The sequence below is a fragment of the Apteryx mantelli genome, chromosome 3 (genome assembly GCF_036417845.1).
Source record: "Apteryx mantelli isolate bAptMan1 chromosome 3, bAptMan1.hap1, whole genome shotgun sequence".
Classification (NCBI taxonomy): domain Eukaryota; kingdom Metazoa; phylum Chordata; class Aves; order Apterygiformes; family Apterygidae; genus Apteryx; species Apteryx mantelli.
In genome coordinates this window covers 43338837-43358607 of record NC_089980.1, presented here as the reverse complement: position 1 = coordinate 43358607, position 19771 = coordinate 43338837, and the positions used below count along the sequence as shown (strand labels likewise).

At 38.2% G+C, this 19771-nt stretch overlaps 1 protein-coding gene across 2 annotated transcripts in view; it reads right to left on the bottom strand.

Moving 5' to 3' along the window:
• Positions 1-19771, bottom strand: part of BTBD9 (BTB domain containing 9) — a 136235-nt gene that overhangs the window by 39108 nt on the left and 77356 nt on the right. For both annotated transcript variants that reach the window (XM_067293191.1, XM_067293193.1), the window contains one exon: positions 15354-15463. In XM_067293191.1, the coding sequence (XP_067149292.1) occupies positions 15354-15463 (110 nt within the window). The remainder of the gene's footprint in view (positions 1-15353; positions 15464-19771) is intronic.

Here is a 19771-nt window from a genome sequence, read left to right as displayed (position 1 = left end):
ACTTCCTAACTGCTACCTTGTGCTGCACATCTATAATGAGCTCTTTTTTCATCTTTACAACCCTCTCTTGCAATCAGTGTACACATCCAGTGTTGTGATCCATGAGTCAGTGCCATCCAACTTCAGTTCTTTCTTCTCTTGGTACTCCCAAAGTTGAACACTCTAGTTTTGGACCTGCTGTTACAAACTGAATTAGATAAAGGCTAACTTGACTGTTTACTAGGCATTTTTAGAAGTAAGGGAACATTACATACCCAGCAATAAAAAATGCTGGTGTATTGGGAGTTATTTTTCTTTGGCAAAAGATGTCAGGATGTAGAAACCTTCCCTAGGAGAGGAATGCTCTTCTATTGCTTCTTTAGTCCTGCTTAATCTGATTTAAAATCCAATGTTAAGTAGTTTCCCTTTCTTTCCAAAACAAACACAATCCATAGCAAAGTCAGTGTTGGATGTCATTTCAGCAACGTGAAAGATCAAGACAAGAGCAGCTCCTCTGGGAGCATGCTAAAAGAAGGAGGTGCATTTTCTTGTGCACAGAGTACTTTCCCAACACTGTTTTACAAGTGCTTCAACACTTATTTTTTGAATTACCTATTATTTTCCTTTCTTAACATTTAATCAGGTACAGTGCTTTGCTTTCATCTGTAATTCAGGGGGACTAACAACATCTCCCAAGCTTTCTGAACATCATCTTCCAGTAAGAAGACAGATAAATATAATAGGGTATTTAAGATGCCCTACTTATGTCCAGCACTTTCTCAAAAAGCTTAGTTTTTTGCTAACCTCTTCAGCTTTTCAACCTCTCTCAGCTTTTTCATGTCTATTTCTATGCAGCAATCGAAAAATTAACAAGACTGCAAAATGATGCTCTCTGAACTTGTGAAAAAAAATCATGGTTACCTGTTTAGCCTTGTTTTGGGGGGAAATATTGAAAACATTGATTGTTTGCGTTAAATGAGGACAAAAATTCTTCATTCAGTGGCTATATAAAAAAGGCAAGATTTTATGTGCCTGCATCTGATGCAGGCACATAAAATGCAGAAGGCACAATCAATTTCTGTGTGGTAATGCAATTAAAAAAGGGGAGGAGTGAATAAGTTGCCACAAATTATCTGACTGCCAATGATTGGTTTAACAAAATCTCCTCATACCAAACATTTCTGAAAACCAGACCAACCACCACCAAGCCAAAACATGAACTACTCAAAAAAATTGGAAGAAATACATAAGACAGAAAACAAACACTATTTGAATTTTCACCTGGGAAAACAAACGATGTATAGTACAGATGAAAATGGATTTGTGCACCATTTTAAGCCCACTTCAAACTGAAAACTTACTTAAAGAGTTGTAATGAGCAGCTCTAAAATACGTATTTAAACTACTAGGTTGTCTGAAAATGGCTGAAATACAGCCATATGAAATTTGAGAGCTAGCCATAAAAGTCTCCAGCCACAAAACAAGATAAAATTTTCCATGAAGAGCTAAGATTCTGTGTTTTAAGTGTGCTATTGTCAGGAGCAGAATCTTCATAAAAAGGAAGATGAGGATGTTTAAGCTTACTGCCAAGTAGTCCCATAATTCACTGTACTGGAAAAGCAACTGTTTCACAGAAATCTACTGCACTATCAAACATACTATCATCTCTGTGTGCCTCATCAAGAACTACTAAAACCACCATATTATTACTCTAGAAACCTCTTGATGCACTACAACTGAAAACAGACGTTCAGGAATTCTCAGATTCTTATGGGGGAAAAAGTGGTAGACATTAGAAGTACCTTTTAGGAAGGATCTGAATAAAGCAGAGAGATCAACAATTCAAACTAAAAGCACATTGGCATCAAAAAATATTTAGCTTGGCTTCCTTTTCTTCACTGGCAGTAAAGAAAACTTCCTTGGGTATCCATTTTATATGGGTGTTAAAGCATCTTCCATATATTGCCACTTTTTGCAGGAAGAGGAAACTACTGATAATTGGGTTAAAAAGGAGTAAAAGGCAAAATGCCATAGTCAGCTTTCGTACTGAGGCTCTACAGCACACTCTGGATACCTTGTGAGCTATAATAAGGCATTAATTTAACACAGTGCAACTTTAGTTTATCCAGCATATTTCTTGCATCATCCTGTTTCCTCTCACACTCAGATATCTGCACCAAAACACAAACTCCCAAGATAATGTCACCCTGAATAGCTGCACTCCTTAATAAATGCCCAGAAACTGTTTTATTGTATATTTAATGCAATTCTGTGGTCTTCTTTACAGTGGTAAATTCGAAAGTGATTCTAACTAATTGAAGCATGCAGAAGGTGCCACACTGTTCCTTCTCTCCAGGGGGAGGTCTGCCATTGCTTATTTTGAATGTTCATAATCATCTTTCATACCTGCCTGATAAATTTATTAAAAACACCATCTGTTAGGAACTCTGCTCTGTGCTGTATTTTCAGGTCTTCTGGTTCTCTTCCTTTTTCCTGTTAGAATTTCTGCTGCAATTTGTGTCATTTTATTTACAAAAACCTACTGCCAAAAATAACAGCATTGCTTTTTTTATTTTTTGGTTTTCTTTCCCCCCCCCCATAATCGTCAGCTACCCAGCTATTATACTAATCAAGGTTGTAAGAGAAGACAACAGAGGAGAGATTACAAGTATGGAAATTCTTTTTTCACTGTTCATATAGCAGTTTTGCTCTGACAAATCTAAATTGCTTTTAAGGAATACAATGGATGCGAGTTAGCAAAGCATACACATTCTGTAAGTAAACAAAAGTAGATGACTGAGCTTAAAGACATCAGCATGAAAACAGTTATTAAAACTTATTTCATTGTTTCCTGGTCTTATGCTGCAGTATGGAGTAATGAATAGCATAGCAGTATATTTAATTCCAGTAAAATTATTTTTATAAAGGACCGTAATTTCCAAGGTATGGCCTAAGGACCATGGTAAGGTATAGGTGGCTATACCAGCTATATTTAAAGATAAGACAGACATGTAATTCAACTGTCCTTAGAGATCTCCCAGGAGAAAATGTGTTGGGAGCGTGCAGTAGACCTTGGTCATATCCATTTATTACTGTGTATCAAGATGCATTCTTTTTCATAAAAAGATTTTTAGTGCACTTGGTTTTCCATAAATTTTTTTTCCTGAAGTACTCAGAAAAAAATAAATGCAGCCTTTATAATTCATTGGCTTCCGTTTCTTTCATCTCCCAGTCTGAACAGGTCAGATTCTGCTTTCTTTGCATCCAGTACAACTTCACTGCCTTCATCTGGGTAACATGGAAAAAATGACTAAAAACTCTCAAAAAAAATCTCTGCGACACAGGAAGGTACAGAATGGAGCTGGTTCAGAAAATACATTAATAAAACTTTAATTCAGTTACTAAAACAGATACAGAGAGACAGTAGATCTGCTCAGTACGATTAGTTTATAGGAAGGCTGTAGTTTAAAACATCATGGGCTGTTGAATATATTTATAATGTAATCTAGACAACAAACAGTCAAAAGTTCTCAGCTAAAGTGTCATCACTGCAACAAAAATGCTCATTTTACTGACTTTTCTTAAAACACATACAAAAGTGTCAAGGTGTACATGCAAGAACAGATGGGGGTGAATGGCATGTACCCAAATGCATTTCAATCCATTGCAGAGCTATGCAGTAAGGGCTGTAAGACTTTGGACAACTCTTTATGAAGAAACAAATAACAAGAAATTATACTGGAGGAAGTACATTTTTGTTTTATTTAATCTGAAGAAGTGATTCTTCTCTCACGCTGTCACCTGTTAGATGCTCAACTTTCAGTCTCTCCATTTCATGGTAAAATTGTGTTTCTTCCTCTACAGAGGTGACAAGTTTCCTCACTAGAAAGTGACAGGTGGAAAAAAGAAAGCTCAGAGCAAAAGAAAAAAGAAGAAAATTAGGTTTGTCACTGTTTCAATTGAATAAAATCAAAACCCAATATAATAATTAAAAAGAAGTTGGACATTTTGCTTTCATTATTTTCCACCTGGCAAATTATTATTATTTTTTTTTAAGTCTAATCGTTATTCAAGACACAAACTAGCACTTGTTTATTTGCTATATGGTAAAAAGTGTTAAGTCTCCAGACTTCTCATTAATTAGAAGTACAGACGCAAACTCCTCTTTCCCCTTTCACATACTCTTTCTTATTTTCTTCGGCTGGATCTACCAATCATCAGGCTGCAGGTGAGCTGAATTGACTAGCTGATCTGTCAAAAAATGACTTATTTTCCAGTGGTTTAGTTTTCTGTCAGATCAGCTAGCTAATCAAGGTTGCTCCACAATACATAACTAGGATATTTGACTCAAGAGAAGCAACAAAAGATCACGAATGGTATTGGGACCACTAGGCTATTTAAAAGAGAAAACAAATCTTAACACACAGTCTTGTATTCTTATGTCACAGGCCTGCACATCTTATGCCTCATCTTATCACTGCATTTTCATCCCCCACACATATACTTCTTATGTTATACTTTTTCTCTATTTATTTCATAAACCCCTTGGAAGACAGGGAACTTAGTTAATGTTTGTATATCACACATCACATTTGGGCCTTGCTGGAAGCCTGTAAGTACACTACCTTCCACAATACAAGGAATTGGTTAGGTTTTTTTTTTGGGGGGGGGGGGGGGAGGGGTGTTTTTTTTGTTTTTTTTTGTTTTTTTTAAGATTTATTCCTGTAGTTTTCTGTGAAAAAGTGGGCTTTTTCTTTAATACAGCAAAAAATTTAGGACTAGAATTTGGTTTTCACAACCGCAGCTAAAACAGGAATGGGAAAAACACCAGAAAAATTATTCTGGTAATAGTTTTTGGACAAGTAGAACACAGTCAGGGTATGGGGAGAAACCACTCAGGAGGAAGAAATGTTACAGCCTTTAAAATAATGCAGCTTCAGCTACAGCTCCTAAAAACACCTATTACCAAGAAAGACAGAAACGGGATGCTGATAACACTGAATTTCAAAAAAAAAAAAAAAAAAAAAAAAAAAAGAAAAGAAAAAGAAACTTTGCAATCAAGAATTCAAGAACCATCAATTCCAAATTGCATATGTTTTGCAATCTGATTCCCTTCTATTTCATTGAAAAGCTTTCTGTGAGTCATATTAAGCTGGAAACGTACAAGTATGTAAAACTTCATAAATAATCAATGAATCTCAGCATTTTTGGCGTTGGACATGTATATCTTCTTTTCTCATGCTAGGCATGCAAGGCATAAGAGATATGCTTAAGACCACCAAGTAAATCACAGAATCACTGAGGTTAGAAGGGACTTCTGGAGATCATCTAGTACAACCCCCCTACTCAAAGCAGGGTCAGACAGAACAGGTTGCCCAGGATCCCTCCAGTCGGGTTTTGAGCATCTCCAAGGATGGAGACTCCACAGCCTTTCTGGGCAACCTGTTCCGGTGCTTGATCACCCTCACCTATAAAAAGTTTTTTCTCATATTTAAATGGAACTTCCTGTACTTCAGCTTGTGCCCATCGCCTCTTGTCCTGTCACTGGGCACTGCTGAGAAGAGTCTGGGCTCTGTCTTCTTTACTCTTCCCCATCAGGTATTTATACATATTGATAAAATCCCCCCTGAGCCTTTTCCAGGCTGAACAGTCCCAGCTCTTTTAGCATCTCCTCATATGTCACATGCTCCAGTCCCTTAATCATCTTCATGGCCCTTTGCTGCACTTGCTCCAGTATGTCCATGTCTCTCTTGTACTGGGGAGGCCAGAATAGGACACAGCACTCCAGATATGGACTCACCAGTGCTGAGTAGAGGGGAAGGATCACCTCCCTTGATCTGCTGGCGATGCTCTTGCTAACACAGCCCAGAATGCTGCTGGCTTTCTTTGTTGCAAGGCCACATTGCTGACTCGCATTCAATTTGGCATCCATCAGGACTTTGTCTGCAAAGCTGGTCTCCAGCCAGTCCTGGTACATGGGGCTATTCCTCCCCAGGGCAGGATTTGGCACTTGCCCATGTTGGACCGCATGAGGTTCCCTCTCTGCCCATTTCTCCATCCCGTTGCAGTCCCTCTGAATGGCAGCACAACCCTCTGTCAACCACTTCTCCCAGGCTCATTATCATCTGCAAACTTCCTGAGGATGCACTCTATCCCATATTCCAGGTCATTAATGAAGTGGTTAAACAGTACTGGACCCAGTATCGACCCTGGGGCACACTGCTGGTGACTGGCCTCCAGCAGGACTTCTCACTGCTGATGACAACCCTTTGAGTTCTGCAGTTCATCCAGTTTTCAAACCACCTCACTGTTCACTTATCTAATCCATACCTCATTAGTTTGTCAATGTGGATGTTACAGAAGACAGTGTCAAAAGCCTTACTAAAGTCAGGAAAAACAACATCCATTACTCTCCCTTCATTCACTAAGCCAGTCAACTCACTGTAGAAGGCTATCAGGGTGATCAGGAATGATTTCACCTTCAAAAATACATACTAACTACTCCCAGTCACCTTTTTGTCCTTCATACGTTTGGAAATGGTTTCCAGAATTATCTTCTCCATCACATTCCCAGGTATCAATGTTAGGCTGACCAGCTTGTAGCTCCCTGGATCCTCCTCCTTGCCCTTCTTGAAGATAGGAGTAACATTTGCTTTCATCCAGTCCTCAGAAACCTCCCCAACTGCCGTGACCTTTCACAAGATAATTGATAGTGGCCTCATGATGACATTGGCCAGATCCCTCAGCACTCATGGGTGGATCCCATCAGGTCTCACAAACTTGTTTATGTCCTCATCCTCCCCCCTCAAGAGTAAGTCTCTCTTGATGTTACTCTCAGATGATCTTACTCTCAAGAGTAACCCCACCCTAGATTTTCTGACTGGTTTCAGGGGCCTAGGATCGCTGAAGGCCAGCCTTACAAGAAAAGACCAAATGGAAGAAGTCACTGTGTACCTCAGCCTTCTCCAAGTCCTTTGTTACCAGGTCCCCTGCCCCATTCAGCAGCAGGCCCATGTTTTCACTCATCTTCCTTTTGCTGCTGATATACCTGTAGAAACCCTACTTGCTGCCCTTCACATCCATCATCAGATTCAGCTCCAGGTGGGCTTTGGCTTTCCTAACCCCAGCATGCTTAGAAAGTGTCTCTATATTCCTAACAGGTTACTTGTTCCTGCTTCCACCTCCTGTATGCTTCCTTTATATGGCTGAGTTTTGTTAGGAGCTCCTTGTTCATCCATGCAGGCTTCCTGTCACCTTTGCTTGTTTTTCTGCTTGTTGGGATAGACCATTGAGCTTGGAGAAGGTGATCCTTGAATATCAACCAGCTCTCCTGGACCCCTCTTCTCTCCAGGATGGTCTCCCATGGGATTCCTCCAAGCAGATCCCTGAAAAAGTCAAATTCTGCTCTCCTGAAGACCAGGGCTGTGATCCTGCTTTTTGCTTTTTTCCTCCTGCTCTCAGGATCCTGAACTCTACCATCTCATGGTTACTGCAGCCAAAGCTGCCCCCAATCTTTACACTATCACTATCATGAATCAGATTTACTGTTGAAGTCACCAAATACCTACTAAATTCTTGCAATAGTTATGCATCCTACCCACTGAAAATTGATGATATTTGAATGCTGTACCTTTACAATTCAAACTCATATTTGTGCCTTTGAAAAGTTCCTGTAATGACATCGAAGAGAAAACTGGATTTTAGAAGCAATGGAAGTCTGTTTTTCCTAATTTACTCAGCAACTCACTGGCAGAATTTGGGTACATATTCCACAACTCCTGGCAAAGCAAAGACCTTCTGTTTTCAAAGTATTGGATATTGTCACCCTTTTTCCTTAACAATAATTTGAAATTTTCATTTTATTAGTTCTGTATCAGATGAAATACACTGCACTCAAGTTAATAAACTCTCCTTCTTAAAAAAGCTCAAATACAGTGTTGCACTAAAATCACTGCACTGTTTTAGTGTTTAAGTTAATTTCTGTGGAGTTAGAACCATGTAAGTATACATATATACACTGTACTTTTTGTTCTAAGATGGATATGTGCAGAATCACCTTCTGCTTTTATCTGTTCTCATGGTATAAGCCTATCAAAAAAATGAGTCTGACAAATCTTCTGATTTAGACAGTACTGTTATCTACTAGTAAAAGATAAAACTATAGCATAGACATTACACTGAAACTGGAAACTTTATTTATACTCTTACATACTGGTAACTGCTACTTGGAAGAGAGGGGAAATGAGAATTTGACTGACCTGAAAAAGAAAATCCCACTAATATTCATCAATGCTCTCTGCAACTGTCAGTCTGGATTAAAATAACTACAAAGGCGGATGACTTTTCAGTTGATATCTGCTAGCGTTTGTGATTTCTGATCCAACAAATCATATCAAAAATTAGTCAAGTCATTAGAACTGGGCATACTTTTCACTGCCACCCAAGTGGCTAGCTACAGGGCTGTTTCTTTAAACATTAGTATGCCTGAAGCAGACTTTCAGAAAAAACAATTGTTTCAAAAAAGCTTAGGAATTAAGCAGCCTTTACTGTAGCACTGGAATTGGCAGGGAGTGGTGGGGCAGAGGAACTAGAACTGCATAAACAGATCTTTGTTGAAAAACTAAACTGACTATGTAGCTGTTCTTTACTGTAGAAATAGGAAAAAAAATCCCTGTGGTACTTGGATAGTCTTAAAATTTTCATAATTTCCTAAGGCTATGCTTGCAGCGAAGCTGATGTATGTTGCTAGGAAAACTTGTACAGTTTGAAAGAAGGCTAACCTTTAAAAGGTGAAGAGAAACAGAATACAACAGCTTTGTGTAGTTTCAGTGCTAAACTGAACGAGAAAATTGCACCTCTCGCTGCTTCCCTTGGAGAGAGATACAGCAGTATTTCACAAAGTGTACCACAGACTAGGAAACTGATACAACTGGTTTCTCTCTTTTCCACATTTAATGACTTTTTTAAAAAATAACTGCCATTGAGTAAAAGACAAGTGAATGATTATTTATTCATTTCATTTTTTTCCCTTTAAAAAGAAGTTCTCCTAAGGCATTGAAAGGTGCACAACGGAGAGTTCAAAATGATTCATAAGTACTGAACAGCATTCCCCAGAAGCTGAGCAAGGACATTGCAATGGCTTATCTCCATCTCCTGCTCTTCAACCATTATTCACTGGTCCCCCTTTGGTGTGTAACATACAAGTATAAAGATAGTCCCATAGACTGAGATAGACCTTCACAGATAAACACAACTCCATATAAGCCTTCCAAACTGCATTCCCAATAACCTTAACCAGACTCCAGTTAAGATGGCAGGCTACTCAAAACCTTTGTCTTGCAGTAAATAGTCTTTGATGATCCCTCAGCCGTGAGGACTGATAACAATATATATATATTTTTTAAACACATGACTAAGTGAGGCTATCATTTTTTCTTCCCCATTGAAGTAAAAGAGAGACACAGGCCCCTACATATTAAGGGGAAAAACAAACAAACAACAAACTCAAATGAGGCTTTGTACAGAAAAAGCCTCTTGCCCACTGTTGTAGCCTCTTCCCACTGGGCAGATTAGAAGCTTTTACAAAGCATCGTATCACACTGGGTCTTGGATCTGTATCTGAAGAAATAAGTCTGTCACTTGTGAAAACTTTTATTTAATTTGTTTTGGACTTCAAAGTAAATATTAAAGACTAAAGACCATTCAAAATTTCAGAAGGTGAAGTTCATTAAAAGTGACTGTTGTTTTCTTTTCAGATTTTAAAAATATTTATGTCCATGTTAAATGAGATATTTATGTACTCCAGTGATTCCGGTATGTAGAACTATTAACTTACATCCACATTTAGAGACAAACAATAATATGCCAAAAGGAAAATTACATCTCAACCCTAACACCTGCATTAGGGAATAACTTCACATGATTGAATTCATTTACGCCACCTCATTTAACAGAATAAACTGTAAACCAACACTAAAACTTCAGACAGTGCTAGAAAGAATATTTTCTGCTCCTTTTAGCTCAGAACTGCTAGTCAATTGCCAATAGGTTATATCAGTACTGCATGCAGTATTGTATCCTGTAACTGTACACATGATCTTCCATATAAACTTTTAAATGCAGTAAGTCGAGTTAATGGTTTGTCATGAAAACTTTGTACAGTATGTAAAAACACAGCAACATAAAATTGCGGCTATCAATCTAGTGTATGCAATGACACTTCATTTTTATTACTTGTTTACCCATCTTCTAATCTTCAGCCTACAGTGATAGTCATTACATAGATACTATATATCAGTAATAATATATCTGATAAATTATCCTCTACATATACAGCTTTCTGATCAAGTGGAATAGATATAATGAAAATTAAATAACTACTCTTAAATATCCCTAAACAAATACCTCAGTGGCCTGATTTTTTTAGAATGAGATTTCAAATGACAAACTCCTTGGATATTATCTTTAATGTTGTTTTGGTAGAAGCTAAGAGTCACAGAGTCTTTCTGAAAGGGTCTTGTGGCCTTCAACGGCTGACCAACATTTCATTTCCTTAATAAAACAGGTTCTAGAAACAACAGTTCTGTGTTTGCTCTTGCCTAGACCAAACTACATAAACAACGAACCCAGTAATTCTACCTCACATTGCTTTTCAAGGGTTGAGAATGAAAGCTTTTATACTCAAAAAGCAATTACAGCACTTTCATATACTGTGTGGAAGTTTTCTAGCTGCTTTCCAGTACCCTCTACACTATCCCGTCACTGGAGAAAGAGACATTCAAAGTCTTCATTAGAGCAGTAAGATAAATCTGTGCCAACTACCCTATTGACAGTCACAGAGCTTTCACAGAAGTGGAACTGGAACAGTTTGCTTGATCAAGGGAGCCAGACAATGTACTACTTTACATTAACTATTGCAGCTATGTAACACCAGCTCTAAATGAATACAAGGTCATTTTGCTGTATCAAAGTTTCTAAGAATACTTTTGAAGGGGTGATGCTGATAGCCTTAAATTCTAGTGGAGCAGCCATAGAGCCCCTGTACCATTTCATACCTGGACTGCCCTAAAGTAGCCCCAAAATCTTTTCATTCATCCCTTTCTCGCCATAAATTCTGCAATATCATGCATCCAACTGTTGCTGCCTCACTTACAATCAGAAGTTGGTCCACATACACTCTCTTCCAATTAGCCACTCACTGAATTCTTACTCTTTTAATCTACTAATTGTATTGACTCCCATCCCTTCAATATCAAGAAGCTCAACAGACCTCTCTTTGCTTGTTGTAGATCACTTCAAGAGACTTACATATACAACAGCTTGATTCATCCATACTGAATAACAGTATGGTTCCACTGATCACTGCAGATCAGTGACTACCATGATTGACATTGAATGCTTACTATTATGTAGTACAAACCCTATTTACCATGACTCCCAATGGGTTTTGGTGGAAGCAGTGGATTTCCTTGGATTCTAGAGGAAAGCACGCATGCAAGGACCATTACAGGGAACTCAAAGAACAGCACTATGTGCTGTGCTCTCTCCACACAAAATCTACTAATGTGTACAATTCAGTACCCCTAGAGACTACCTGGGCTCTAATGTCCATTTCTACACATATCTTCATATCCCTTATCAAAGAGCTTGCCAGGTTTCTCAGAGTCCCATGATATATTCTATAATATGGAAATGCAAGAAGCATGTTATGAGTTGGTACAGAGCTCCTCTCAAGACCAGAGTACTCAGAATGATTTTTTGAGCGAAATAAACAGCTATAGGCTTGTTCTCTCAAGAAAAAGGGACACAAAGTGACTATGGCCATTGGTAATCAGCGGCTCTAGAAAGAAAGCAATGCATGCAGTAATGGTTTACTGCTTTAAAAACATCAAATGTACAATGTCACAGCATATCAAGTGGTGGTCAGTGATTTAATCCAACAGTCTGCCAGAGCATCCCTCATGAATAGGAAGAAATACTGCAGCAAACTGCAGGTGTCATTTAAGCTTTTTACACCTAGCCTTTTGCTATGTCCTTCTGCCTGTTCTTGCCAGCAACCTACAGGGAATGACTGACACATGGATCCCATTAAGGAACACTAGCAAACCTGAATTCTGACAGACATAGCCCTAAATCTTGTTTTCAGGTGGCTAACCATACATTGCATTGCTATTTGACAGCTGCTCAGACAGCAAATGAAGGCATCCTAGTGCTGACTGAGGCTCCTAGTGGATGACTTCAGGTTATATAGGATAGAAAAGGTTGCCAACAATCAAGGGTATCACAGTTATTTTGAAATGCTCAACTTCATGGCTGTACTGACCAAGTGATGGGAATATGCCTGAGCAGAAGTGGAAAACACCAGCATCACTGTCTACATCAGACCAGTAGAGATATTACTGCTTCTGCCCTACAAAACATCCATGATGCTTTGTACCACTGTCTAGGATTGCTGCTCCAAAATATGCAGACACAGGAGCTTGACAAGGCCCAGGCATGAGAAACATGTTCTGTGAACAGGCTCCCATACTGTCGGAGGAGCCCCAGGAGTGAAGAGAGCTACAACCTCAGCATGTGTGTTATGTGAAGCTAATGAGAGCCAAAACGATTCTAAACAGCATATACAGTGTCCTACAACAGTTTGCCGAATGCTGATTTTGCAATCCAGAACCAACTGACCACAGAATGGTGCAAGCCAACAAATGCCCTTTCAAACACTGTATTGATCTCTCCTCAGAGCTCAGTGAGCTTTACCTAGTAAAGCGGTGAACCTAACACATATTTTCACAAACACTGTCATTTTCATCCTTTACTGGGTTGGAATGCTCTTTCCACTGCTAATATTCCCAGATTTGCAACACAATACTCTGCCACTAGTCATTAGTTTTCTCACTAGTCATTAGTTTCTCTGCACCTTTGAATGTCACAAGTAGCTAATAATGCAGTCCATTACAAACACTGCACATCCAGTTCTGCTTGTAACTTAGGAGGGTAATCTGTTCTCAACAGCGAACAGTTTTCTTTGTAATGGGACTTTGCATGCATCTACATTACCATTTGCAAGGCTGGTAGCACATTCTCATCTCTGCTGCTAATATATGAAAGAAAAAATAAAGTTAAGTGAAAATGATATCTGTAATGCTGGGAGGCAAAGATCATTCTTCTGTTAGGGATGGGAGCCTTTCCTGGAAGGGTGCCAGCTGAAAGTGGAAACATATGGGAGGTATGCCTACAAATACCTTTAATAGATAGATGCACAAGCGGCAGGGAGCACTGAAATATGAAACAGCAGGTGATATACCTGTGGCGCATGTTGGCAAAGATACCAAAAAGTACCATACAGTTAAATCAACAGAAATTTGATCATGGAATCCACAGGTATGTGGACAAGAGATCAAGCAATACACTGACCTGGTTCTAATAATCATAGCCTAAATGGTCTAAGTATTTATAATATACCACTGATACTGAAAAATGGTAGTTTATTCCTGTTGTTCCAACAACGTACAGATATAACTCCACAACTAGACCAAAAATAATTTCCACAAACTGATAAATTTTAGTAAAGTCACATGAAGTCTCCACCTCCAAGATTAATTGGAAAGAAATTATTTTAATTTGGAACCCACTGACATGAAATGTTAAAACAGATTGAACAGTTCATCTCGCCAGAAAGCTCACTAAAAAAACAAAATTTCATTGAGTTTCTAAAAGACAAGTCAATTATGATGTACATACACTTTTACTAGTGTACATGGACTCACTACCCTGCCTATTGTTATGACAAAACAAACTTTGAACTATTTAATCCAAACAAATGGAAAACAAATGTCTTATTTGGGCCCTAAATTGAATATTTACTAAACAAAACTGATCATCGTGAATCAAATGCATATATATGCATCACTTATCTGCCTAGAGTAACTGCGATTTTGTATGAAGTTTTTATAAATTTGTAGCTGGACGTGCTAAATATGAAATTTACCTCAAAGGTTTCTTCAAACTTTGAATATTTTGTTTCTCTACTAATTATCTTACTGAAGTTTTCTTTAAACACAGTTCTTCCTTACGGTTTATTGTACTTTCTTGTCAATAACAACTGCAATACTACTTGCAAACTTCTTGGAACAGAGAGAAAACTTTCTATTTGCATTATGAGACATCTTGTACACTTTGGGGCCATATGATACAAAAATCAGTAATGTAAAGTGTGATTTGTTAGTCAATTTATTTATTCCATGATGCTAAAAAGACATCATGAAATTCCACAGCAAAGCCCAGAGATTAAGTATATCAGTGTGATTTCTTTGTATAATGCATGGGGAAAGGGCTGAAGGAATTTGGGCTAGTTTTTCACAGCCAGGTATTGTTGTTTTCATAGAAGAAGCTTAAAAGGAATGTGTCTTGCTAAAAATCTTCCCTCTGACTGTAGCTTGTTTTTAAAATTGTTTTACCTTTCATCTATCTTAGGTGCAGACTTAAAAATTAAAATTTAAGTCTGGACCTAGACAACTACTAAAGATGCACAAAATTATTTTCCCAATGAATTTCAGGACGTCTCTCTTGTGAGCTTAACTGAAGAAAGGACAGAGATCATCCTAACTGGATTATTAAGAAATCCATATTAAATCTTACTTTGACATAGTTTATGATTCAGTACTGTTGGTCTGTTTGGGATTTCTACCTTGAATAATGCAGTATCACGTAGAGGTACATAAACCAGTTCTATACAAGCTAGCTGGGGCACCAGAAATAACAGAGCTCTATGAATGTGGTGTTGTGAGAATAAGGGTAGCCAATGTAATGTTCCTCCACAGCTAAATTTGTCAGTAACTCTTTGGGGGAAAATCAACACACTACAGTTTACTTTCAGCAACTGAAACTAGGCTGTGTAAGAGGCCATAAATGCCCAGATCCATCTTCACCGCAATAAATAGCGCCAGTTACTCTATCCCAGCTGCAAAATTCAGACTAATCCAGCTGGAGGTAAAAGCAACTGTACTATAAAACGCAAAAAATAAAATAAAATAAAATAAAATAAAATAAAATAAAATAAAATAAAAATTTGATTAGCAACACAGAGTGACTAAATTACCAGTGTCTTTGTCATCAGAAGTTAATTTAATTTGAACTTTAGCACTCCTGTATCATCATTTAATTTATCTACAGAACTAGAATTTCAAAGAAGCCACAAGGACAAGCCAGCTAACTAAGCTTACAGTATCATTTAACTCAAGTCAGAGATCCTGTGTAGAAGCAGAAGTACAGCAAGATTTGCTATAATTTGAGATTCTAATGCAGTGGTGGCCAGTCTTAAAAGCAGAACTGTTTGCAGCAATTCAGAGATGTAAAAGGAAAAGGGTTATATCTCTTACCTATCAGACCTTTCTCAAGAGTAAAGGTTTTGTTGGTAAACATGCATTCAAATGCCACAATATGGAAAACTTTGTTCACTGTGTTGTGGGTCCCAACAATTCGGATATATCTATGGAAAAAAGATAAGTAGCACAAGTTAAGTATGACAAAATTCCACACACCAAAGTATAAATGATTCAGTGGGACTGTATTGTACAGAGCTGTAAGAACTGAGTAACTGTATTAAAAAAAAAATACAAATATCACAGCAAAACTTGCATCTGTTCAGGATGCTGGCTCCAGTAGAGTTTGAGAGAAAAACAGTAAGCTTAAGAGCTGTGAAATTTATCATAATCTTTCAAGACTTTAACTTGATGAGAAAACCCAAATGAGGGACCCTCCAGCTCAGAAATGGACTGTTAGTGCACATGCGTGCTCATAATACAAAAACATCTGGAAGTTGCAAATAGCTTCCTGAATCTACTTGTAGCTATGGAGGCCTTAAAGAAAAAAACCCCCACCTCATTACCAGCTACTTCCCACCACTATTAAAGATTTCATACACCCAATACAAAACCCAATAAATCAATGTCTTCCCTGCAGAAGCTGTAAACTGTTTTTCTTTTAATATGACCCTGTTTCTAATTCCACATTAAAATACTAACACTGGATGTACAAGATGTCTGACTTTGTTGCTGTATCTTTTATTAATTACCAAAAAAAAAAAAAAGTATCTTAAAAGTCAAATGTTGCTAAACAAAGCTACCTCTAGGTTTCCTTCCTGGTTGTACAGCTTGAACTTTTAAACTCTAATGCAAAATCAAATAAAGCCACTCTTGAACACTGAGAACTATTCACCCTTTATATTACCTTGGAGGCTTCACCCTCTAATAAACAGTCATTAACCTTGACTCAGTCTGCTCCCCTCATTTTCTGAAGGCATCTGACAGTTCTTACTATATATTTTGGAAAATCCTAAATGGGATATTGTACACTGTCTCAATAAAGCTAAACAATATACAGCTGAACAAAATTACACTACATAAGAGTTGAAAAGAACTTTTATGTTAATATGACAAGACAAGTTTTGCATTCTTTCACACTAAACAAGTCAAATATATGTTTTTAGGGTATCTTATGTCCATTCCAGGTATCACATTCCCCTAACAGAAACAAGAACAGATTCTGCAGAACTTGAGCACTATCTAACTCAGTGGCAAAACTGTCTAATCCCTCTTTTCAACAGGTGCAATCACAACAGAGAAAACTCACTTAAAGCGGTAGTTAAAGCATCCCTCACGGGAACTTGGGTGTTTGTATATTCCTGTGAAAATACCATTTAAAGAAACACTCAGGGTGTTCGCACAGGATATACAACCTCACTGTAAGTTAATCTGCAATGTGACAAAATGCAGAAATTCTGCATTTTGATCAGGTTATTCACATTGGTTGACAGTATCAACCAAAACTAAAGCTGTACTTGATACCATAAATTTTAATGGAAAAACACGACAGTGTGTTTGTTTGTTGTTTAAATCAATAGGAACAATAGCTCATTAGAAAAGATGTAGCTATACTAACATGATACTGCTTTTCAGTTCTGCCTAGCAGTGAATCAATGCGCAAGATCTTTTGAGGTTGTTAACAGGCCTAAGGCATAAACACCTAAGAAGCACGCAGCGTAATACCTAAGAGCCTGCTGGTTCCCCCACTGGGATCTGGGTCGAGTACATAGTGAGGTAACATCGACAGAGATGAGCATGGTGAGCGGGCTCTCCGTGCAAAGGTCTACAGCAAAGCAAACCTGGAAGAAAGCGCGTAGGCCAGACGTATGTTTGAAAAAATCTATCCTTTCCTCCATGCAGGGTAGGGCGACGCTTCCATCAACTTTAGACTTCAAAGCTGGGACCTTTTTCCAAGGGATACTGGTGCTGATAATTCCTCTTTATACAATAATCCTTTTTTTAAAGGAGTTGTCCAGAAATAGATTCAAATTCAACTCCTCTTTTTAATGGGTCTTCAAACCTGCAAGAAAGGTCCCTACCCACAAAGACATAGGCCACAACAGAGCATTCTCTACTGCCGTATTACATGCAGGTTGGAGGCCACTCAGTGAATCACAGAGAAGTATCTAACCATTCCTCCTTCGGGAAGCATATTTCACACCCTATACACTAAAGAAAGTAAAGGCTGAATGCGCTCCCCGTTCTCCCCCCTGCCCTGGCTGTTGCTGTGAAGTGACTGTATCACAAGGCATCATCATGAGTTCAAAGGATACTCGATCAAGACTGCAGGAGTGAACAATGTCAGCAGTCCCTTATCTTTCGGAGTCTGACTTAGCAAGCTTAACTGTCTTTTAACATTTGCTTGTATTTATATATTTATACAAAAAAATAGAGCCTGCAAGAAAATAAATGAAGTTTGGTTAACTTAATATTTTCTTCCTGTCAATGCTGATATTTTGCATGCAACTATGGGAATACAAAAATGACAAGTTGTGGGATTGGATGTGCTGGGATGAGAAACTTCTCCATTTTCTGTATCCACTGTATGCTATGAACAACAAATCAACCCATATAGTAATAAACTAAACCTTTTAACTGCATAATAAAACATTTGATTTAATCTTGATTCTTTGTGATACTTAAGAGTAAAGGTCAAACTTTGCATTGCTTTATAATTACCTTTCACCTGTTCAAGCACCGAGAAAAAAAAATCTTTATTGTTTAAAAAATAATCTTTATCTCTGTTCATCTTTAATATGAGTGGTTATCTCCCACTTCCCATATTACATGCTTGTAGTTCTTGCAGTCCTCTGAATTAGAAAAAACATGAGGAAACAAACTAAGGACAATATTTTTAATAGGTGACATCTAAGACAAGTATCTTTTATGGCAATTAAATAAACACAAATGAGTTCATTAATTATCTTAGACAGCCACACAGAGTCACTATTCTACAAGTTCTCGTATTTGGCAAGCATGTTGTTATCGAAGAGCCCCGAGCAGCCTACCTTGTGCATGCTGAATTCTAAGATTTGATTACCACAACGTGGAGGGGAAAGAGCAACAGAAAGCCCAAACCCTCAACAAGCCAGAAGCTTTAGAGTACTTTGTTCGGGGGGGGATGTAAGCTTGGGCAAACCTGACTTGGTCTGAGACACAGGAAAGATGAAGAGTTAACTGCATAACCAAAACTCTAATGCCAAACCGTGAATTTGAACTGTATTGTTCACTGAGAAAGAGGCGTAACGGACAAAAACGAGGAGGACACGCACTAAAACCACTACAGGCAGTTTTACCAGTGATGTAAGGAACTGTTCACCTTCCTGTCAGGAAGGCAGCAGCTTTATACAGCACAAAATTTTCTATAAATCTTTCTGTCATGTGAGAGTAGAAGAACTACAATTCAAGGGCTAGACTAACTCCTCTGCCAACTGACTTTATAGGCAACTGGTAGATTGGGGGGGGGGGACGACAAAAAGAGCACCATGTCATGCTTTAAAAAAGAAAAAAGAAAGCCTTGATCACTTTGGGGAGAAGGGGGTCCTAAAAGTACTTACTGGCATGCAAACAGGCCTGTAGCATGAGAACTTTGCCCCTTCAGAAGACATTTTATTTTGGTTTCTGGTCCTTTTGGGGAATAATGGGTACAGACAGTATTTAAGCACTGTAGGAGTTTCATCCACATGTCACAGACTTCTTCAGTCACAGCTGGTTATGCTACACTTGGCCCAGAGATTCCCATGACAGGAAGAGCAGATAAATCTGTACTATTCCTTCTCAGTATTTATTTTATTTGCACCAACGAGAAAATTATTTTCTTCAATTAGAGGGGAACAGCGAGTTCTACTGGAACTTGGCAGAATCTTAAACTATTAAAATTTGAATGAACTGTCTGGATTGATTAATTAGGCAGCCACATTGCAATGTCCTCGTTTACTCCCCCATGTTTCCCACAGAGCAATTCTTCACCTATATGTGAAACTATTACTTGGACACTCTGTTGTGGCTACAAATATTCATATTATATTCCTAAACGACTACATTATGTTTTACTTCTGCTGTTTCCGTTTGTACAGCTGACACATTTAATTCAGGTAACAGCTGCTGGTGGGGATACCACTGATTCAACTGTGGATACCCTGGAGAACTCCTAATATCGCAGCTCAGTTGGCTGCATCAGAAAAGTACCTGGGACATACGTGCCAAAGCATAAAAATGTACATACTCTTTGATTATTTTTAATTCTTCTTACAACAGCACCAGTAAAATATAGACAAACTCTGGAATACATTAAGTATAGACTCTAATCCTTTAAGGATATTGAGACAGAAGACTAGAGTAAAGAGAGGTAAAGGAAATTAACGGATATTTGCATCGATATCCCAACTAACTTACTACCAGTGCCACCCAGAACAGCAAAAGGGAACTAAAAT